The 24,305-nt window shown below is 38.7% G+C and overlaps 1 protein-coding gene across 1 annotated transcript in view; it reads right to left on the bottom strand.

Annotated features, from left to right (window-relative positions):
* tkv (serine/threonine receptor kinase thickveins) overlaps window positions 1-24,305 on the bottom strand; it is a 377,353-nt gene that overhangs the window by 173,722 nt on the left and 179,326 nt on the right. Inside the window, exon 3 of the mRNA XM_070097287.1 lies at window positions 17,043-17,251. Coding sequence (XP_069953388.1) covers window positions 17,043-17,251 — 209 coding nt within the window. The remainder of the gene's footprint in view (window positions 1-17,042; window positions 17,252-24,305) is intronic.

The raw sequence follows: 24,305 nt of genomic DNA, 5'->3' as shown, positions 1-24,305 counted from the left end.
TTGCTCCTCTATCCACTCTATCATATGCCTTTTCTAAATCCATAAATGCAATAAAAACCTCCCTATCTTTATCTAAATACTGTTCACATATATGCTTCAATGTAAACACCTGATCTACACATCCCCTACCCACTCTAAAACCTCCTTGCTCATCCGCAATCCTACATTCTGTCTTACCTCTAATTCTTTCAATTATAACCCTACCGTACACTTTTCCTGGTATACTCAGTAAGCTTATTCCTCTGTAATTTTTACAGTCTCTTTTGTCCCCTTTCCCTTTATATAAAGGGACTATACATGCTCTCTGCCAATCCCTAGGTACCTTCCCCTCTTTCATACATTTATTAAACAAAAGTACCAACCACTCCAACACTATATCCCCCCCTGCTTTTAACATTTCTGTCATGATCCCATCAGTTCCAGCTGCTTTACCCCCTTTCATTTTACGTAATGCCTCACGTACCTCCCCCACACTTACATTCTGCTCTTCTTCACTCCTAAAAGATGGTATACCTCCCTGACCAGTGCATGAAATTACTGCCTCTGTTTCTTCCTTAACATTTAAAAGTTCCTCAAAATATTCTCGCCATCTACCCAATACCTCCATCTCCCCATCTACTAACTCCCCTACTCTGTTTTTAACTGACAAATCCATATTTTCCCTAGGCTTTCTTAACTTGTTTAACTCGCTCCAAAATTTTTTCTTATTTTCATTAAAATTTCTTGACAGTGCCTCTCCCACTCTATCATCTGCTCTCCTTTTGCACTCTCTCACCACTCTCTTTACCTTTCTTTTACTCTCCATATACTCTGCTCTTCTTATAACACTTCTGCTTTGTAAAAACCTCTCATAAGCTACCTTTTTCTCTTTTATCACACCCTTTACTTCATCATTCCACCAATCACTCCTCTTTCCTCCTGCCCCCACCCTCCTATAACCACAAACTTCTGCCCCACATTCTAATACTGCATTTTTAAAACTATTCCAACCCTCTTCAACCCCCCCACTACTCATCTTTGCACTAGCCCACCTTTCTGCCAATAGTCGCTTATATCTCACCCGAACTTCCTCCTCCCTTAGTTTATACACTTTCACCTCCCTCTTACTTGTTGTTGCCACCTTCCTCTTTTCCCATCTACCTCTTTCTCTAACTGTAGCTACAACTAAATAATGATCCGATATATCAGTTGCCCCTCTATAAACATGTACATCCTGGAGCCTACCCATCAACCTTTTATCCACCAATACATAATCTAATAAACTACTTTCATTACGTGCTACATCATACCTTGTATATTTATTTATCCTCTTTTTCATAAAATATGTATTACTTATTACCAAATTTCTTTCTACACATAGCTCAATTAAAGGCTCCCCATTTACATTTACCCCTGGCACCCCAAATTTACCTACTACTCCCTCCATAACATTTTTACCCACTTTAGCATTAAAATCCCCAACCACCATTACTCTCACACTTGATTCAAAACTCCCCACGCATTCACTCAACATTTCCCAAAATCTCTCTCTCTCCTCTACACTTCTCTCTTCTCCAGGTGCATACACGCTTATTATAACCCACTTTTCACATCCAATCTTTATTTTGCTCCACATAATCCTTGAATTAATACATTTATAGTCCCTCTTTTCCTGCCATAGCTTATCCTTCAACATTATTGCTACTCCTTCTTTAGCTCTAACTCTATTTGAAACCCCTGACCTAATCCCATTTATTCCTCTCCACTGAAACTCTCCCACCCCCTTCAGCTTTGTTTCACTTAAAGCCAGGACATCCAGCTTTTTCTCATTCATAACATCCACAATCATCTCTTTCTTATCATCTGCACAACATCCACGCACATTCAGACTTCCCACTTTGACAATTTTCTTCTTCTTATTCTTTTTAGTAATCTTTACAGGAAAAGGGGTTACTAGCCCATTGTTCCCGGCATTTTAGTTGACTTTTACAACACGCATGGCTTACGGAGGAAAGATTCTTATTCCACTTCCCCATGGATATAAAAGGAAAATTAATAAGACCAAGAACTAATAAGATAAAATCAAAGAAAACTCAGATGAGTGTGTATAAATAAATGTGTACATGTATGTGTAGTGTGACCTAAGTGACTGTTACGGTCGTATATATACATCTTACGAGCCAATGTGTTTGAGGTACATATATTCAAAAATTCTAGTGGCTTCAAATCAAGCAGGAGAAAGCTAGTAAGCCCACATGTGGGCTTACCAGCTTTGATAGAATGGAAAACATATTAAAGAAATAGAGGTGATTTTAATTGGTTTTACCAGAAGATATTAAAGTAATCCGGTCTGAAAATCAATTTAGGACTCTTCTCAAAAGCCACTTAATCACCCTAGACTACACATACACCCTAGTACACACATACTCACTTATGTTCTCCCACATCATAACTTCAACAATCACTTTGAACCTTCTATCCATTGTTGACAGGAATATAATTGAATCATTGATTTCACAAAAAGCATTTTTGAATAGATGAAAATATCTTTTGTCTTATACAAATTTTGATTCACTTATAATTAATAATCAACTGTTCTACTATCCTACTGTGCAACTATGATATAATCCTTAGTGTTAAGTAGTCTGTAAGACAATAATGTTAAGTTGGCCCATAATGCCTAGGCATAATAAGAGCCTCTCCTTGCATTGCAACCCACTATTGTAAATACAAAATCCCCATGTACTGTTTGCAAAGACATAAAATAAATAAATAAATAAATAAAAGGGCCTTGAAATGGAGCTCAAAGTAGGGGAAATGTTTGATTTTTACCGATGTTCAAGAGAAAACAAATGATGTCATTGTCCAATAAATGTCCAACTAGCCATTCTAATATGCAGTCATGAATGGGTTGACATTATTTATACAATTATTACAATATTTCAGAAGTCTGCATAACAGCAAATATCCTATTTTTTTGTTTGAATAAAAATTCAAAATAGAAAGCATGAGTAATATCAGAGGGGCCTGGAGACATGACTGATGAACAAAGAAAATGTTATTTTAGAGGCAGGAATGTCTGCATTGTTCAGTCTGGACCCTATTTTGAAACTGGCATATTTTTTAATTTGCGTGAAATTGGCCAAATTGCCAATTTCTGACCACTTTATTGGGAAGTTGAAATTGGTAAATGGATAGTTTCTTGTACTCAATTGATAGAACAAATGGGGTTCTAACGAAATAGCTGTGAGTTTGGCCAACTGGAACAATGTAATTAGCTGAAAATAGTGCTTAAAGTGGGCAAAATTGTCAATTCGTAAATATCGCTGAGGTTGCTAACTTCGCAAGAGCGTAATTCTGTATGTTTTCCATCAAATTTTGTAATTTTGGTGTCATTACCATCGAGAAAAGATTCTCTCATTTTATAAGAATTTTTTTTTTTTTCAAATATTTTGCGACACCAGGAGACACCTCAGGATTTGGGGTTGCACAAGAAATCTGACATAATAGTCTACGTTTAGTTATTAACCCTTTGACTGTTGCAACCCCAAATCCTGAGGTGTCTCCTGGTGTCGCAAAATTTCAAAAAAAAAAAAAAAAAAAAAATTCTTATGAAATGATAGAGAATCTTTTCCTGATTGTTATGACACCAAAAGAACGAAATTTGATGGAAAACTGACGGAATTACCCTCTCGCAAAGTCAGCGACCACGGCGTTATTTATGAATCGGCGATTTTGCCCACTTTCAGCTAATTCCATTGTTCCAGTCGACCAAACTCATAGCCATTTCTTTAGAACTCCATTTTTTCTATCGATTGAGTACAAGAAACTGCCCATTTACCAATTTCAAATATTCAATAATGTGGTGAGAAATTTGCAATTTGGCCAATTTCACGAAAATTAAAAAAATATGACAATTTCAAAATAGGGTCCAGAATGAACAATGCAGACATTCCTGACTCTAAAATAACATTTCCTTTGTTTATCAGTCACATCTCCAGGCCCCTCTGATATTACTTTTGCTTTCTATTTTGAATTTTTATTCAAACAAAAATAGAAGATTTACTGTTATGCAGACTTCTGCAATATTGTAATAATTGTATAAATAATGTCAACCCATTCATGACTGCATATTAGAATGGCTAGTTGGACATTTATTGGAAAATGACATCATTTGTTTACTTTTGAACATCGACAAAAATCAAATATTTCCCCTACTTTGAGCTCCATTTCAAGGTTCTTTTCATAGTAAAACCAATCAAAATCACCTCTATTTCTATATTATGTTTTCCATTCTATCAAATGAGACCAAGAAAACAAGAATACAACCATAAATACTATACGAAAATAGACCACAAAGTCAGCATTTTAATTAAAAAAAACTCAGATTTTTTTTCCTCATTATGCACTGCGTGCTGCAGGATTTTTTTTATATGGTGCACATTGACCACACAGACCCATTCTCTCACATGTGGGCCTACCAGTTTTCTCCTGCTTGATTTGAAGCCGCTAGAATTTATGAGTATACATATATGTTGAAAACGGTGGCTTGTAAGACGTATATATATATGTTGCAACCCCTGAATGGGTTACAATGATTATTATGTATATATATAATGTATATTACCTTTTCATTTAATTTTATATTGCATATATTTGCGATAATAGCTAAATCGTAAATGTATGACTTTATATTATTATTTGACTGTTATATTCTTATTTGACTTATGTTGTTAGGATGTACATAATATGTGCTCAGTTCAAGTCTTGATTGTCAAACTACTGTAATTATCGCTTGTCGCTCGTTATACTGCCGGCTTCTGAGCTGTGCTGTCCACGGGGCTATCACGTGATCGAGGGGGGGGGTGTCCTCACCTCGTCTGAAGTATTCAGTCTGCTCTAGACTCGCTTGGTGGTTGGACAGATTGTCTGTCTCATTATTCTTGTTAGTTCTGTAGAACTCTGTTCACAGAACATTGTATAGACTTCGTGATTTTCGATGTTGTACTGAGGTTGTGTGTCGCTTAGACACTCTGAACATCTCAGGTCCTTAGCTATAGCTTCTGACCTAATTTTGTACTGGTTTCTGTGTATTGTCACAGTCGGGTTTTTCCTATGCTGAACTTAGATTCAGTAGTATGGGAGTTTTGTAACTTTTGTGGAGGATCTGCTGATGGTCCCTACTTAGTGTCGTTATATTATCTCCTTGATCCTGATTGTGTCACAGTCGCTTGTTATATGGCTATTGAGCTTAGCATTCTTTTCATTGTTCAAGCAGACTGTTCTGGTTGCCAGTCGGTCAAGAAGTTAGTTTATTAGAGGACTTTGTCAGTCACTTGTTTAAGTCTAGTCGAGTCGTGAGACATAGCGAACTACTTAGAGCACTTACACACATACACACTTACTTGTACATATTTGTAATATCTTATTAAATGTTAATGTACCAGACGGTACTTAAGAATTATAAATGTGGTATGTGCTTTCAGCACAATAATATTGAACTCGAGAGATTGATTTTATTTTGATTGCTGTGATTAATTTAATTTGATAATATACCTCTAGACAACTTAATGATTAATAAATTTATTAAATTTTAATTTCTCTAGTTAGTAGCCTACCAGTTGTAATCCTGAAGCAAAATTGAATAATACTGAATTTTAATGGATAACTGGACAAGGATACTGACTAATTGTTACGAAAACCCAGTAACAGGCTGGATGCTAGAAGGGCAGTCCTTTCTAGTATTCACTGGAGATCTCTAAGCTTTTAGAATCGCGTTTTTTGTAAAAAATGGGGGGCTGTCTGGGATGCTCTTGATCCAAGGTGTTGGAGAAATTGTCCAGTTTGACATACTAGTACTTCTATGATCAAACACTTTGAGTACTTTCCTAATCTGAAGACTTTGAGTTTAGTCTTGTACAACATACCAGGTGGATGTATGTACTTGACTGAGTCTCTTGATCAAAGGAGATGGAAATACTGTTTATGAGTTCTAACTCTATGACAACTAACACTAAAATTCCTATTAGGATTATAGTTTCCCATAATCACTCTCTCGTAGTACAATTATTTTCGTGATGTATGCCAAAGTGAAACAGTTAATTGATACTCTGACTTTGTCTGAGTTAAGTACATTAAAACTTCAGACGTGTTGGCAAGTAGCCAAGTATCTCGGTGTGACGTATAACAGGAATTACACCGCAGAAACTGTCAGAGCGTTAATTAAAGATATATTGTTTCCTGCTTATACAGAGATGTCTGATTATGATTCAGATTCTGAAAGCCTAGTGTCACAATTAGGAAGTATGGCTCTATTTGAAGTTGAAGAAAGAGCAACTAAGGCAGAAGTGAGCCTAGTGTCCGAGCCTAGTGTAGCTCAGTTCTCGCTCACGCCTTCCCTCACTGACACATTAGTACAGAGTATAGCTGGTATGACTAAGCCTCACGCTAGTACTGTGTATGCTACACCTGTATCTACTTATCCTAGACCAGATCTAGACTCTCTAGGGACGGCTGGACGAGGTGCCCGACCAAAGGACCGTCCAGACCATGTTAATTTCCCTACTCCTCCATTACCAACTGGTCCTATCTCTCAGGAACAGTTTGAGAGGTTTGAACGCCTCCTTATGTTGCAGACTGCACAAATAGAGGCACAGAGGAAATTGAACGAAGAAGATTTCCAGAGAGAAAATGTTCGTCTGTTAAGACAACAGACTGATAGATCACAGGACACATTTAATGTGCAGAAAGCTGCATCCATGGTTCCTAAGTTTTTTGAAAGTGACTTAGACACATATTTTGATGTGTTTGAGAACCAGGCACGTGCTATGAATTGGCCACGTAAGCACTGGGCAACATTGTTGCATACTGCTTTGACGGGAAGAGCTCAAACCTGTACTGCAGCTTTGCCATTTACCAAGTACATTAGTTATGACGCTGTCAAACAAACAATTCTAGAGACGTATAACTTGTTACCTGTAAGTTATCAAAGAGCATTTCGTACGTTACAACGACGACAAGATCAAACTTGTGTAGAGTTTGCTCGTGAGAAAAAAGTTGCATTTCAGAGGTGGTGTAGAGCTGCCAAGTGTAACAACTACGACAGCCTTGTTCAGTTGTTACTACACGAAGAATTTAACAACTGTATGCCTGCTGACATACAAGAATATCTGATCGATCATACTACCTCAGATATTCTGGAAACTGCAGCATTAGCAGACAATTACGAGATTTCTCACAAACTTGTACGTACTAAAACACAAAGAAACAAGGTAACTAAAGATTGTCCTAGAAGTTGGCAACCTAAATCAGCTGCTCATTGCCGGCCTGATGTACCTGCTACTGTAACTTCTCGTACCTTTACCAGGAAAACTCACAATCCTGAATCTGTCTCTGTGGCTAGACAGAAATCTGATATCGAGAAGAAGAAAGTTAAATGTACCTATTGTAACAGAAAAGGACATGCTAGAGAGTATTGCTGTAAGTTAGAAAGAGATACGAGAAGCAGTCGTGCGGCTGGCACCCCCACACAAGTCGTATCCTCTTCTGAGCAACAAAGGCACCAAAATCCTAGCAATTCCCCTGATCCTACTGTTTTAGATAATGTTACTCAGGATTGATGACTAGCGTCAGAAAGTGTATCTGACGAAAAGATTCGTTCAGCGATGAGTCCTTACTTTTCGAGAGATAAAGTAGGATTTGACGAATCACATCTGAGATAATTTCTTTCAGAGACACTGGCAGTTATCTCATGTTATTAAGAGAAGATGTACTGCCCATAACTGACGATACCTATTGCAAGATAGATGTATTGTTAGAAGCCTATGGAGGGGCTGTTATAAAAGTGCCTCTGCACAAAGTTTATATTGAAACAAGCTATTATACTGGTTATATTTCAGTGGGTATATCCAGTGGTGTATTTCCCATCAGGTCAGTGGACTTGTTGATAGGGAACGATATCCTTCATGCTGGTATATGTAAAGAACCACTTGTGATTGATAACAACACTGATGATAATTATGCCATTGAAGCTTGTAGAGAGAAACCTATTTTATTTCCTCTCAGCGCAATTACTAGAGCTATGTCAAAGATTCAACAACCATCCTTGTCTCCTGTTGAGTTAGTGGATGACAATGATTTGGGCTTGAATATGTTGTTTAGTGACGCTCTGCGCCCAGGATCATTAACACTGACTCCCCCCGGTCATCAACCTAGTCAGGACACAACTGACGTTAAATTCCTAACTCATGATGATTTAATCAAGGATCAGTTTGTTGATCAGTCACTGAAAAGACTGAGAGATATAGCAGTTACTGAGAGTGAAGCAAAGGATCTCGATAATTGTTACTATTATAGTAACGGTGTACTGATGGAGAAAAATACATGTAAGTTGTCAGCTGATAGTGTTTCCACCACAGTCAAGCATTTCGTAGTGTTACCAGTTACATTTCGTGAACAAGCCATTGATTTTGCTCACAATAGTCCCATAGGAGGACATTTGGGTGTCAAGAAGACACTCGGTAAACTGGCAAAACATTTTACTTGGCCAAAGATGAAGGAAACAGTAGCTGATCATGTGCGACGTTGCCACGTGTGTCAAGTGACAGGCAAGCCAGCGCACACACCTCCACCTGCGCCTCTCATTCCTATCACCGTGCATGGTGAACCATTCTCACGTCTTATTATTGATTGTGTTGGTCCTTTGCCTAGAACCAAACTAGGAAACCAATACTTATTTACTATTATGGACGCTGCAACACGCTATCCCGAAGCTATTCCTATGAGAAAAATTAATGCTCGTGCTATTGTGAGAGCGCTGATGAAATTTTTCTCCCAGGTTGGATTGCCACTAGAGATACAATCAGATCAGGGATCTAATTTCACTTCTAAGATCTTTCGAGAAGCATTATCCCACCTAGGAATAAAGTCTGTACTTTCAACCAGTTATCATCCACAGTCACAAGGTGCTCTAGAGAGATTTCATCAGACATTGAAGTCTATGAAGAGAGCTTATTGTGAGCATTTTTCTAGAGACTGGGATGAGGGTATACCTTTTCTTCTGTTCGCTATGAGAGAAAGTGAACAAGAAAGTCTCGGATTTAGTCCGTATGAATTAATATTCGGACACCAAGTGCGTGTTCCTCTCGCAGTGTTAAAAGACGTGTGGACAGGAAAATCAAATCGATCATTGAGTACTTCACCTTCATTAATGCAGCAACACTTGACAGCCGCTAGAGAGCTAGCTTCGAAAAACCTAGTTTCAGCCCAAGCTAGAACGAAGCAACATTATGACAAACGTGCTGTCTCTCGTTCTTTTAAAGCAGGAGATAAGGTGATGGCTCGGAAATTAGTACCAGGTCATGCTCTACAAGCCAGGTATGATGGTCCCCTGGAAGTAGTGAAAAAGCTTAGCGACGTAAATTATTTGGTACGTACGCCTGGGAAAAAGAAATCTAATCATGTGTACCATGTTAACCAGCTCAAGGCATACTACGCTAGTCCTCTACCTACTACTTCTATTCTTCCTAGGACAGAGGAAGAAAACGTCAGTCTACCTGACATCTCTAGAGGTATAGAGGTGCGTTTAGAACATTCTGTGACTCTACAGTCACTAGACGATTTTCTTAGTAACCTTGGGATTGATAAAGCTGGTGATATTAAAAACATGATTTTGAATTTCCCTGAATTGTTCGGTGATGTTCCTAAACGTTGTACTCTGGGTGTACATGACGTTGATGTACAGGGAGCATCACCCATTAAGCAATCACCATATAGAATGAGTCCAACAAAGCATAAAGCATTGAGAGAAGAGGTTGATTTTCTGTTATCTCACGGACTTATTGAACGCAGTAAAAGTCCATGGGCATCTCCCTGTATTTTAGTGCCTAAACCTGACGGTAGTTTCAGGATGTGCACTGATTACAGGAAAGTGAACTCTGTCACCTTGCCTGATGGTTATCCTCTACCTCGCATTGACGACCTTATTGATCGTGTGTCAGGAGCCCAGTTTGTCAGCCGTTTAGATCTCTTACGAGGCTATTATCAAGTCCCGCTTACTGAACGTGCTCAAGAAATATCTGCTTTTACTGTTCAAGATGGATTGTTTAACTACCTCGTCACCCCCCTTCGGCCTATGTAACGCGGCTTCTTCATTCCAACGTATAATGAACGAGTTGACCCACAACTTAGGAGGAGTAGAAGCCTACCTTGACGACTTAGTGGTGTACAGTGACGAGTGGGAACAGCACTTGACGCGTCTCAGAGCATTGTTTGAGAGACTGGCGCACTACAACTTCACTGTTAACTTAGCTAAATGTAGTTTTGGTCAAGCCAAGATTATCTATCTAGGCTTTTGTATCGGCCAAGGTGAGGTTGCTCCTATTGAGGCTAAGGTTCATGCAATTTCTGAATTTCCAGTGCCACAGGATAGGAAAGGAGTACAGAGATTCCTGGGTATGGCAGGATATTATCGCAGGTTCTGTCCAAACTTTTCTCAGATTGCAGCTCCTCTCACTGAGCTTACTAGTAGCAAAGTTCAGTTCACCTGAACTAGAGATTGTTCAGACTCGTTCAAAAGGTTGAAGCGCTTGCTATCCTCTGCTCCTGTGTTGAAGAGTCCTAATTTCAATCTTCCCTTCTTTTTACATATAGATGCGAGTGGTTATGCAGTGGGCGCTGTGCTGCTCCAACAGTCAACATCCACTGATATTCTCCATCCTATATGTTACTATTCATCTAAGCTTAAACGACACCAGAAAAATTATGCCACTATTGAGAAAGAGGCTCTAGCTCTTGTGGTGTCCTTGGAACATTTTGACGTGTATTTGGGCACTTCCCCATTTAAAATTAACGTTTTTTCTGACCACAATCCACTCACTTATATAAATACTATGAAGAGTAAAAATACTAGGATCATGAGGTGGGCCCTCAGAATCCAACCTTATTCTATTAGTATAAAACACATAAGTGGTCATTGTAATGTAATTGCTGACGCTTGTCTCGTCCTTAATAATTATCAGTTACATTAAATTAACGTAATTTTATGCCCAAATTCCTTTTGTTACTTGCTATGTCAAATTCAGTAAAGTAACTTAATCCCTCCAGCCCATATTAACTATATATACTATATATATACTATATATATACTATATATATACTATATATACTATATATACTATAGGTAGTAGGTTGGTAGACAGCAACCACCCAGGGAGGTACTACCGTCCTGCCAAGTGAGTGTAAAACGAAGCCTGTGATTGTTTTACATGATGGTAGGATTGCTGATGTCTTTTGTCTGTCTCATAAATATGCAAGATTACAGGCATGTCTTGCTACTTCTACTTACACTTAGGTCACACTACACATACATGTACACATTTATTTATACACACTCATCTGAGTTTTCTTTGATTTTATCTTAATAGTTCTTGGTCTTATTAATTTTCCTTTTATATCCATGGGGAAGTGGAATAAGAATCTTTCCTCCGTAAGCCATGCGTGTTGTAAAAGTCAACTAAAATGCCGGGAACAATGGGCTAGTAACCCCTTTTCCTGTAAAGATTACTAAAAAGAATAAGAAGAAGAAAATTGTCAAAGTGGGAAGTCTGAATGTGCGTGGATGTTGTGCAGATGATAAGAAAGAGATGATTGTGGATGTTATGAATGAGAAGAAGCTGGATGTCCTGGCTTTAAGTGAAACAAAGCTGAAGGGGGTGGGAGAGTTTCAGTGGAGAGGAATAAATGGGATTAGGTCAGGGGTTTCAAATAGAGTTAGAGCTAAAGAAGGAGTAGCAATAATGTTGAAGGATAAGCTATGGCAGGAAAAGAGGGACTATAAATGTATTAATTCAAGGATTATGTGGAGTAAAATAAAGATTGGATGTGAAAAGTGGGTTATAATAAGCGTGTATGCACCTGGAGAAGAGAGAAGTGTAGAGGAGAGAGAGAGATTTTGGGAAATGTTGAGTGAATGCGTGGGGAGTTTTGAATCAAGTGTGAGAGTAATGGTGGTTGGGGATTTTAATGCTAAAGTGGGTAAAAATGTTATGGAGGGAGTAGTAGGTAAATTTGGGGTGCCAGGGGTAAATGTAAATGGGGAGCCTTTAATTGAGCTATGTGTAGAAAGAAATTTGGTAATAAGTAATACATATTTTATGAAAAAGAGGATAAATAAATATACAAGGTATGATGTAGCACGTAATGAAAGTAGTTTATTAGATTATGTATTGGTGGATAAAAGGTTGATGGGTAGGCTCCAGGATGTACATGTTTATAGAGGGGCAACTGATATATCGGATCATTATTTAGTTGTAGCTACAGTTAGAGTAAGAGGTAGATGGGAAAAGAGGAAGGTGGCAACAACAAGTAAGAGGGAAGTGAAAGTGTATAAACTAAGGGAGGAGGAAGTTCGGGTGAGATATAAGCGACTATTGGCAGAAAGGTGGGCTAGTGCAAAGATGAGTAGTGGGGGGGTTGAAGAGGGTTGGAATAGTTTTAAAAATGCAGTATTAGAATGTGGGGCAGAAGTTTGTGGTTATAGGAGGGTGGGGGCAGGAGGAAAGAGGAGTGATTGGTGGAATGATGAAGTAAAGGGTGTGATAAAAGAGAAAAAGGTAGCTTATGAGAGGTTTTTACAAAGCAGAAGTGTTATAAGAAGAGCAGAGTATATGGAGAGTAAAAGAAAGGTAAAGAGAGTGGTGAGAGAGTGCAAAAGGAGAGCAGATGATAGAGTGGGAGAGGCACTGTCAAGAAATTTTAATGAAAATAAGAAAAAATTTTGGAGTGAGTTAAACAAGTTAAGAAAGCCTAGGGAAAATATGGATTTGTCAGTTAAAAACAGAGTAGGGGAGTTAGTAGATGGGGAGATGGAGGTATTGGGTAGATGGCGAGAATATTTTGAGGAACTTTTAAATGTTAAGGAAGAAACAGAGGCAGTAATTTCATGCACTGGTCAGGGAGGTATACCATCTTTTAGGAGTGAAGAAGAGCAGAATGTAAGTGTGGGGGAGGTACGTGAGGCATTACGTAAAATGAAAGGGGGTAAAGCAGCTGGAACTGATGGGATCATGACAGAAATGTTAAAAGCAGGGGGGGATATAGTGTTGGAGTGGTTGGTACTTTTGTTTAATAAATGTATGAAAGAGGGGAAGGTACCTAGGGATTGGCAGAGAGCATGTATAGTCCCTTTATATAAAGGGAAAGGGGACAAAAGAGACTGTAAAAATTATAGAGGAATAAGCTTACTGAGTATACCAGGAAAAGTGTACGGTAGGGTTATAATTGAAAGAATTAGAGGTAAGACAGAATGTAGGATTGCGGATGAGCAAGGAGGTTTTAGAGTGGGTAGGGGATGTGTAGATCAGGTGTTTACATTGAAGCATATATGTGAACAGTATTTAGATAAAGATAGGGAAGTTTTTATTGCATTTATGGATTTAGAAAAGGCATATGATAGAGTGGATAGAGGAGCAATGTGGCAGATGTTGCAAGTATATGGAATAGGTGGTAAGTTATTAAATGCTGTAAAGAGTTTTTATGAGGATAGTGAGGCTCAGGTTAGGGTGTGTAGAAGAGAGGGAGACTACTTCCCGGTAAAAGTAGGTCTTAGACAGGGATGTGTAATGTCACCATGGTTGTTTAATATATTTATAGATGGGGTTGTAAAGGAAGTAAATGCTAGGGTGTTTGGGAGAGGGGTGGGATTAAATTATGGGGAATCAAATTCAAAATGGGAATTGACACAGTTACTTTTTGCTGATGATACTGTGCTTATGGGAGATTCTAAAGAAAAATTGCAAAGGTTAGTGGATGAGTTTGGGAATGTGTGTAAAGGTAGAAAGTTGAAAGTGAACATAGAAAAGAGTAAGGTGATGAGGGTGTCAAATGATTTAGATAAAGAAAAATTGGATATCAAATTGGGGAGGAGGAGTATGGAAGAAGTGAATGTTTTCAGATACTTGGGAGTTGACGTGTCGGCGGATGGATTTATGAAGGATGAGGTTAATCATAGAATTGATGAGGGAAAAAAGGTGAGTGGTGCGTTGAGGTATATGTGGAGTCAAAAAACGTTATCTATGGAGGCAAAGAAGGGAATGTATGAAAGTATAGTAGTACCAACACTCTTATATGGGTGTGAAGCTTGGGTGGTAAATGCAGCAGCGAGGAGACGGTTGGAGGCAGCGGAGATGTCCTGTTTAAGGGCAATGTGTGGTGTAAATATTATGCAGAAAATTCGGAGTGTGGAAATTAGGAGAAGGTGTGGAGTTAATAAAAGTATTAGTCAGAGGGCAGAAGAGGGGTTGTTGAGGTGGTTTGGTCATTTAGAGAGAATGGATCACAGTAGAATGACATGGAAAGCATATAAATCTATAGGGGAAGGAAGGCGGGGTAGGGGTCGTCCTCGAAAGGGTTGGAGAGAGGGGGTAAAGGAGGTTTTGTGGGTAAGGGGCTTGGACTTCCAGCAAGCGTGCGTGAGCGTGTTAGATAGGAGTGAATGGAGACGAATGGTACTTGGGACCTGACGATCTGTTGGAGTGTGAGCAGGGTAATATTTAGTGAAGGGATTCAGGGAAACCGGTTATTTTCATATAGTCGGACTTGAGTCCTGGAAATGGGAAGTACAATGCCTGCACTTTAAAGGAGGGGTTTGGGATATTGGCAGTTTGGAGGGATATGTTGTGTATCTTTGTATGTTTATGCTTCTGGACTGTTGTGTTCTGAGCGCCTCTGCGAAAGCAGTGATAGTGTGCGAGTGTGGTGAGAGTGTTGAATGATGATGAGAGTGTTTTCTTTTTGGGGATTTTCTTTCTTTTTTGGGTCACCCTGCCTCGGTGGGAGACGGCCGACTTGTTGACTAATGTTATGTCTAATTATTATATTTATGTATTCACAGTATTGTTGTGTGAGGAGGAGACAAGCTGAGTGTTGAGTGGGTAGTGTGGTGCGGGTGATGTACTGCTTGACGCAACACTGTCCTGTCGCAGACTTCCCCCCTCACTACACACCTTAAGCTGTTTCATACTCAGATGTTCATACTGCCTCGCATTCCACAACCACTACTTAAGAGTGGAATGCAGTCTCCTCTACTATGATCGAGCCTCAACGTGCCCTCCTTGTCAGCGCTATCCTGTCTCTACACTGATGTATATAACCACGAGTATGCAGAGATACGACACTGTGTACTGCCCTAGTACTAGGGGCATATCCTAGTGACGGACGCTGTGAAATTGTAGCGGTGCTTGGCACAAGAGAGACTTTGATTAATGTTTATATTAAATTGTATTGATATGAGTAATCAGAAATAATGTGAAAGACCTTAATGCAACTCCTAGTGCGACCGTCTGTCGTGTTGGGGGGGTGGGGGTGTTGCAACCCCTGAATGGGTTACAATGATTATTATGTATATATATAATGTATATTACCTTTTCATTTAATTTTATATTGCTTATATTTGCGATAATAGCTAAATCGTAAATGTATGACTTTATATTATTATTTGACTGTTATATTCTTATTTGACTTATGTTGTTAGGATGTACATAATACAGTGGACCCCCGCTTAACGATCACCTCCATATGCGACCAATTATGTAAGTGTATTTATGTAAGTGCGTTTGTACGTGTATGTTTGGGGGTCTGAAATGGACTAATCTACTTCACAATATTCCTTATGGGAAAAAATTCGGTCAGTACTGGCACCTGAACATACTACTGGAATGAAAAAAGTTCATTAACTGGGGGTCCACTGTATGTGCTCAGTTCAAGTCTTGATTGTCAAACTACTGTAATTATCGCTTGTCGCTCGTTATACTGCTGGCTTCTGAGCTGTGCTGTCCACGGGGCTATCACGTGATCGAGGGGGGGGTGTCCTCACCTCGTCTGAAGTATTCAGTCTGCTCTAGACTCGCTTGGTGGTTGGACAGATTGTCTGTCTCATTATTCTTGTTAGTTCTGTAGAACTCTGTTCACAGAACATTGTATAGACTTCGTGATTTTCGATGTTGTACTGAGGTTGTGTGTCGCTTAGACACTCTGAACATCTCAGGTCCTTAGCTATAGCTTCTGACCTAATTTTGTACTGGTTTCTGTGTATTGTCACAGTCGGGTTTTTCCTATGCTGAACTTAGATTCAGTAGTATGGGAGTTTTGTAACTTTTGTGGAAGATCTGCTGATGGTCCCTACTTAGTGTCGTTATATTATCTCCTTGATCCTGATTGTGTCACAGTCGCTTGTTATATGGCTATTGGGCTTAGCATTCTTTTCATTGTTCAAGCAGACTGTTCTGGTTGCCAGTCGGTCAAGAAGTTAGTTTATTAGAGGACTTTGTCAGTCACTTGTTTAAGTCTAGTCGAGTCGTGAGACATAGCGAACTACTTAGAGCACTTACACACATACACACTTACTTGTACATATTTGTAATATCTTATTAAATGTTAATGTACCAGACAGTACTTAAGAATTATAAATGTGATATGTGCTTTCAGCACAATAATATTGAACTCAAGAGATTGATTTTATTTTGATTGCTGTGATTAATTTAATTTGATAATATACCTCTAGACAACTTAATGATTAATAAATTTATTAAATTTTAATTTCTCTAGTTAGTAGCCTACCAGTTGTAATCCTGAAGCACTATTGAATAATACTGAATTTTAATGGATAATTGGACAAGGATACTGACTAATTGTTACGAAAACCCAGTAACAGGCTGGATGCTAGAAGGGCAGTCCTTTCTAGTATTCACTGGAGATCTCTAAGCTTTTAGAATCGCGTTTTTTGTAACAATATACGACCAAAACAGTCAAAGGGGTAAGTAGCATGTAAGCTTATGATTAGTCACCCAAAATGAACTGCATAATAAGTGGCTTTCTTTTGTGCCTATCATTGTACTAATACTTTGTTGGCAATTCTGCCACCAACATGCACATTTAACTGCCTTCAATTTCACACTCATTACCGCCCAGAATGGCTGCCGTCTACTAACTTTTGCAGAATTTTATTTTGTTACTAAAAACAAAACAAGTATGAAGATAATATTTGTTAAAAGAAGCAAGTAACTCACCTGAACCAGAAAGTCAGAATCAGTGCCAGAAAAGCAACAATGGCCAATGGCAAAGTGACTAATACAAGGCTCTCTGAGAAATCTCTTGGTGGTGCAACAGATGGTTTCTGGGGGGAGAGCTGTGGTAAGAGACCCTCATTACATCTGTCATACTCTCTACAGCAAGAGATATTCTTGGGACGATAGTGCTCTATTAAGTATGCCTGGCACTGTAAAAGAAATTATAAAATACAAAGGAAATAAACATTGTAATAGGAAATACAATTACATTAGTTCATGTATCTGGTGTGTGTGAACTGAGAATAATGCAGAATGTAACTTTGTACTGCTAGGATGACATTCTTCACTAAATCAGAGGCCTCTCAAGCAACAAATGCTTGATTATATCTGCACAAGTAGTGAATTGTGACTAGAGATAATTTAAAATGGAATCCAACAAGAATCAGTTTTGGGCACTTTTATTAACACTTCACATGCAAAATATATATTAGGGAACAAATAGCAACACATTTCTTGACAACAAAAATAAGCTAATAAATTCAGAAAAAGATACCAAGGAAGCTCCAGGATGATTTGAAAAGGTTGTTGCGAATGAAGAAGTGTCAGATGCAGTTGAACATTCATACATTCCCTTCTTTGCCTCCATAGATAACGTTTTTTGTCTCCACATATACCTCAACGCACCACTCACCTTTTTTCCCTCATCAATTCTATGATTAACCTTATCCTTCATAAACCCATCCGCCGACACATCAACTCCCAAGTATCTGAAAACATTCACTTCTTCCATACTCCTCCTCCCCAATTTAATATCCAATTTTTCTTCATCTAAATCATTTGATACCCTCATCACCTTACTCTTTTCTATGTTCACTTTCAACTTTCTACCTTTACACACACTCCCAAACTCATCCACTAACCTTCGCAATTTTTCTTTAGAATCTCCCATAAGCACAGTATCATCAGCAAAAAGGAACTGTGTCAATTCCCATTTTCTATTTAAGTCCCCATAATTTAATCCCACCCCTCTCATGAAAACTCTAGCATTTACTTCTTTTACAACCCCATCTATAAATATATTAAACAACCATAGTGACATTACACATCCCTGTCTAAGACCTACTTTTACCGGAGAGGAGTCTCCCTCTCTTCTACACACCCTAACCTGAGCCTCACTATCCTCATAAAAACTCTTTACAGCATTTAGTAACTTACCACCTATTCCATATACTTGCAACATCTGCCACATTGCTTCCTTATCCACTCTATCATATGCCTTTTCTAAATCCATAAATGCAATAAAAACTTTCCAACCTTTATCTAAATACTGTTCACATATATGCTTAAATGTAAACACTTGATCTACATATCCTCTACCTACTCTGAAACCTCCTTGCTCATCCGCAATCCTACATTCTGTTGTACCTCTAATTCTTTCAATTATAACCCTACCGTACACTTTTCCTGGTATACTCAGTAAACTTATTCCTCTATAATTTTTACAATCTCTTTTGTCCCACTTCCCTTTATATAAAGGGACTATACATGCTCTCTGCCAATCCCTAGGTACCTTCCCCCCTTTCATACATTTATTAAACAAAAATACCAACCACTCCAACACAATATCCCCCCCTGCTTTTAACATTTCCGTCAAAATCCTGTCAGTTCCAGCTGCTTTACCCCCTTTCATTCTACGTAATGCCTCAAGCACCTCCCCCACATTCACATCCTGTTCTTCTTCACTCCTAAAAGATGGTATACCTCCCTGGCCAGTGCATGAAATTAACGCTTTTCTTTCTTCATCAACATTTAAAAGTTCCTCAAAATATTCTTGCCATCTACCCAAAACCTCCATCTCCCCATCTACTAACTCCCCTACTCTGTTTTTAACTGACAAATCCATTCATTCTCTAGGCTTTCTTAACTTGTTTAACTCACTCCAAAATTTTTTCTTTTCATTAAAATTCCTTGACAATGCCTCTCCCACTCTATCATCTGCTCTCCTTTTGCACTCTCTCACCACTCTCTTCACCCTTCTTTTACTTTCCATATACTCTACTCTTCTTATAATACTTCTGCTTTGTAAAACCTCTCATAAGCTAACTTTTTATCTTTTATCACACCCTTTACTTCATCATTCCACCAACTACTCCTCTTTCCTCCAGCAGCCACCCGCCTACAACCACAAACTTCTGCCCCACATTCTAATACTGCATTTTTAAAACTATTCCAATCCTCTTCAACCCCCCCACTACTCATACTTGCACCCACACACCTTTCTGCCAATAGTTGCTTATATCTCACCCGAACATCTTCCTACCTTAGTTTATACACTTTAACCTCCCTCTTGCTTGTTGTTGCCATTTTCCTCTTTTACCATCTACCTCTTACTCTAACTGTAGCTACAACTAAATAATGACCCGATATATCAGTTGCCCCTCTATGAATGTGTACATCCTGGAGCCTACCCATCAACCTTTTATCCACCAATACATAATCAAACAAACTACTTTCATTACGTGCTATATCATACCTTGCATATTTATTTATCTTCCTCTTCATAAAATATGTATTACTTATTACCAAACCTCCTTCTACACATAGCTCAATTAAAGGTTCCCCATTTTCGTTTACCCCTGGCACCCCAAATTTACCTACTACTCCCTCCACAACATTTTTGCCTACTTTAGCATTGAAATCCCCAACCACCATTACTCTCACACTTGGTTCAAAACTCCCCACGCATTCACTCAACATTTCCCAAAATCTCTCTCTCTCCTCTACACTTCTCTCTTCTCCAGGTGCATACATGCTTACTATAACCCACTTTTCACATCCAACCTTTATTTTACTCCACATAATCCTTGAATTAATACATTTATAGTCCCTCTTTTCCTGCCATAACTTATCCTTCAACATTATTGCTACTCCTTCTTCAGCTCTAAGTCTATTTGAAACCCCTGACCTAATCCCATTTATTCCTCTCCACTGAAACTCTCCCACCCCCTTGAACTTTGTTTCACTTAAAGCCAGGACATCCAGCTTCTTCTCATTCATAACATCCACAATCATTTCTTTCTTATCATTTGCACAACATCCACACACATTCAGACTTCCCACTTTGACAATTTTCTTCTTCTTATTCTTTTTAGTAATTATTACAGGAAAATGTGTTACTAGCCCATTGTTCCCAGCGCTTTAGTTGACTTTTACAACATGCATGGCCTAAGGAGGAAAGATTCTTATTCCACTTCCCCATGGATATAAAAGGAAAAGTAATAAGACCAAGAACTATTAAGATAAAATCAAAGAAAAACTCAGATGAGTGTGTATAAATAAACATGTACATGTATGTGTAGTGTGACCTAAGTGTAAGTAGAAGTGGCAAGACGTATCTGAAATCTTGCATATGTATGAGACAGACAAAAGACACCAGCAATCCTACCATCATGTAAAACAATTACAGGCTTTCATTTCACACTCACTTGGCAGGACAGTAGTACCCCCCTGGATGGTTGCTGTCTACCAACCTACTACCTATTCCCCTACTACTTATTCCCCTATAATTATTACAATCTCTTTTGTCCCCCTTCTCTTTATATTAAGGAACTACAGTGGACCCCCGCATACCGATTTTAATCCGTGCAAGAGGGCTCATTGGTATGCGAAATAATCGGTATGCGAATGAATTTTCCCCATAAGAAATAATGGAAATCAAATTAATCCGTGCAAGACACCCAAAAGTATGAAAAAAAAAATTTTACCACATGAAATATAAATTTTCCTACACACAAAGAGAAGGATACATGCACAATAGTAGAGTAGTACATGCACAGTATATATTGTGCATGTACTAGTCTACTAAATGAAGAATAAATGACACTTACCTTTATTGAAGATGCAGCAATGACTGATGAGACACTGTGTCCTGGGAGTGCCTTTTCCTCCTGAGTACTGTAGGTCCTGTTTGGCATTTTCTTCCAGAACAGGCCTTATCACACTGTGTATGTCACTACGATTCTTAAATCTCTCAAACCAACCTTTGCTGGCTTTAAATTCACCAATATGAGCACTAGTTCCAGGCATTTTTCCCTGTTCACCTGGGTGTTAGTCGACTGGTGTGGGTTGCATCCTGGGAGACAAGATTAAGGACCCCAATGGAAATAAGTTAGACAGTCTTCGATGACACTGACTTTTTTGGGTTATCCTGGGTGGAAAATCCTCTGGGGTTAATTGTTTCTTGGTATATTCTCAATAAGCCACACCAACAACAGTGCTACAGCAGCAGCAGACGATGCTACAGCAGCAGCAGACGATGCTACAGCAGCAGCAGCAGCTGACAGTGCTACAGCAGCAGCAGACGATGCTACAGCAGCAGCAGACGATGCTACAGCAGCAGCAGACGATGCTACAGCAGCAGCAGCAGCTGACAGTGCAGCAGCAGCAGCAGCTGTACCACCAATAGTAGCGATGGTTGATTGGGGTTCATTATACAACCTGGCCAGCTCGGAGACACGCACTCCACTTTCATACTTATCAATGATCTTTTTCTTCATCTCTATAGTAATTCTCACCCTTATTGCTGTAGGGTTGGCACTAGAAGCTTTCTTGGGGCCCATGGTCACTTATTTTCCAGATAAAATCGCCAAAAACACTGTAATAATATGAAATGTTACGATTGTATGCTTGGATGCTACCGCGGAGGCTGGCTGGTAAACAATGCCACTGGCGGAACATGTGAGGCTGGCTAAGGCGCACATTGGACGCGTCTTGGACGAACAGCGGTGAGCGGGTTTTTGAGTGGTATGCGAGGCAAAATTTTTGCGATTAAAGCAAGCGGTATGCGGATTAATCATTATGTGATGCCAACGGTATGCGGGGGTCCACTGTATACATGCTCTCTGCCAATCTCTAGGTACCTTCCCCTCTTTCATACAATTCTTCTTCTTTCAACAAACCAGCCGTATCTCACAAAGGCAGGGTGGCCCCAAAAAAAAAATCAAAAGTTTCTCTTTTTAAATTTAGTAATTTATACAGGAGAAGGGGCTACTAGCCCCTTGCTTCCGGCATTTTATACATTTTATACATGCTCTCTGCCAATCTCTAGGTACCTTCCCCTCTTTCATACATTTATTAAACAAAAATACCAACCACTCCAACACAATATCCCCCCCTGCTTTTAACATTTCCATCATGATTCCATCAGTTCCAGCTGCTTTACCTCCTTTCATTCTACGTAATGCCTCACGCACCTCCCCCACACTCATATCCTGCTCTTCTTCACTCCTAAAAGATGTTATACCTCCCTGACCAGAGCATGAAATTACTGCCTCCCTTTCTTCATTGACATTTAAAAGTTCTTCAAAATATTCTCGCCATCTACCCAATATCTCCAACTCCCCATCTACTAACTCCCCTACTGTTTTTAACTGACAAATTCATTCGTTCCCAAGGCTTTCTTAACTTGTTTATCTCACTCTAAATTTTTTTCTTATTTTTAGCAAAATTCCTTGACAGTGCCTCTCCCACTCTATCTGCTCTCCTTTTGCACTCTCTCACCACACTCTTCACCTTTCTTTTACTCTCCATATATTCTGCTCTTCTTACAACACTTCTGCTTTCTAAAAACATCTCATAGGCTACCTTCTCCTCTTTTATCACACTCTTTACTTCATCATTCCACCAATCATTCCTCTTTCTTCTTTTGCCCATCCTCCTATAGCCACAAGCTTCTACCCCACATTCTAATACTGCATTTTTAACTCTTTGACTGTTTCGGTCGTACAGGTCTCCCTCAACATTCGCGAGGGTTAGGGGATCAAGAGCCTCGCGAATGTTGAAAAACCGTGAATGTTTGGTGCTCCAATATATTGTAGGGAAATATATTACAATACTGCTTCCTTAACTTGTTGAACCATGAATAATCATAAAATACATGAAAACGTCGTAAATTGTACTAAATATATACATGTTATGCTTTAATAACGTATGTTATTTAATAACATGTATGTTAACAACATGTATGTTATTAAATAACACAGACTCCACCACTGCGAGTCCCTACTACCCTCCCTCCGACCCCCACAACTGGCAGCCAGCCCTCCCACCACTCAGTGTGGTGAGTGTTTTGTTTGTTCATTATTTGCTATTAAACTACAGAATAAATAATGTAAACTCATCCATGACTGCATATTGGAACGGCTATTAGGAAAGGTATTAGACGGTGACATCATGTGTTTACTCTTGAACACTGCAAAGAATCGAACATTTCTGCTATTCTAATAATAATAACAATAATAATAATAATAATAATAATAATAAATACGATATAATTGAAGAAGGAAATTGTACAAAAATACGAGGGAGTGGTTGACACATCGTCAGTGTGACTTTGTTTATGCTGGAGTGAACATTAGTCTCCCTGCTCTTCCAAACATTTCACAATAATTCAGTGGTTGAGGCAGTGGTATTTAATAACATATATGTTACAAATAATAATAGTACATGTTATTATTAATAACATGTATTATTATTAACATGTATGTATTTAATAACATATATGTTATAAATAATAATAGTACATATTATTAATAACATGTATTATTATTAACATTTTTTTTTTTTTTTATCACACTGGCCGATTCCCACCAAGGCAGGGTGGCCCGAAAAAGAAAAACTTTCACCATCATTCACTCCATCACTGTCTTGCCAGAAGGGTGCTTTACACTACAGTTTTTAAACTGCAACATTAACACCCCTCCTTCAGAGTGCAGGCACTGTACTTCCCATCTCCAGGACTCAAGTATGTATGTATGTTATTAAATACCATTGCCTCAATCACTGCCTCAATCACTGCCTCTACCACTCCAGTCACACTCAATCTACAAGCACCAAACACAATGAATTATTGTGAAATGTTTGGAAGAGCAGGGAGACTAATGTTCACTCCAGCATAAACAAAGTCACACTGACGATGTGTCAACCACTCTCTCGTATTTTTGTACAATTTCCTTCTTCAATTATAACATATTTATAATTATTATTATTATTATTACTACTACTATTGTTATTATTAGCTGTAGCAAGAAAGAAAAAGGAGAAAAACCTAGATGTTAATTCATTTGTCAGTGTGACCAAAGTGTAAGTATGAGTAGCAAGATATCCCTGTTATCTAGTGTGTTTATGAGACAGAAAAAGAAACCAGCAATCCTACCATCATGCAAAACAGTTACAGGTTTTTGTTTCACAGTCATCTGGCAGGAC

Source organism: Cherax quadricarinatus, chromosome 57, assembly GCF_038502225.1.
Source record: "Cherax quadricarinatus isolate ZL_2023a chromosome 57, ASM3850222v1, whole genome shotgun sequence".
NCBI classification, from domain to species: Eukaryota; Metazoa; Arthropoda; class Malacostraca; order Decapoda; family Parastacidae; genus Cherax; species Cherax quadricarinatus.
This window is presented reverse-complemented; position numbering and strand designations above follow the sequence as displayed.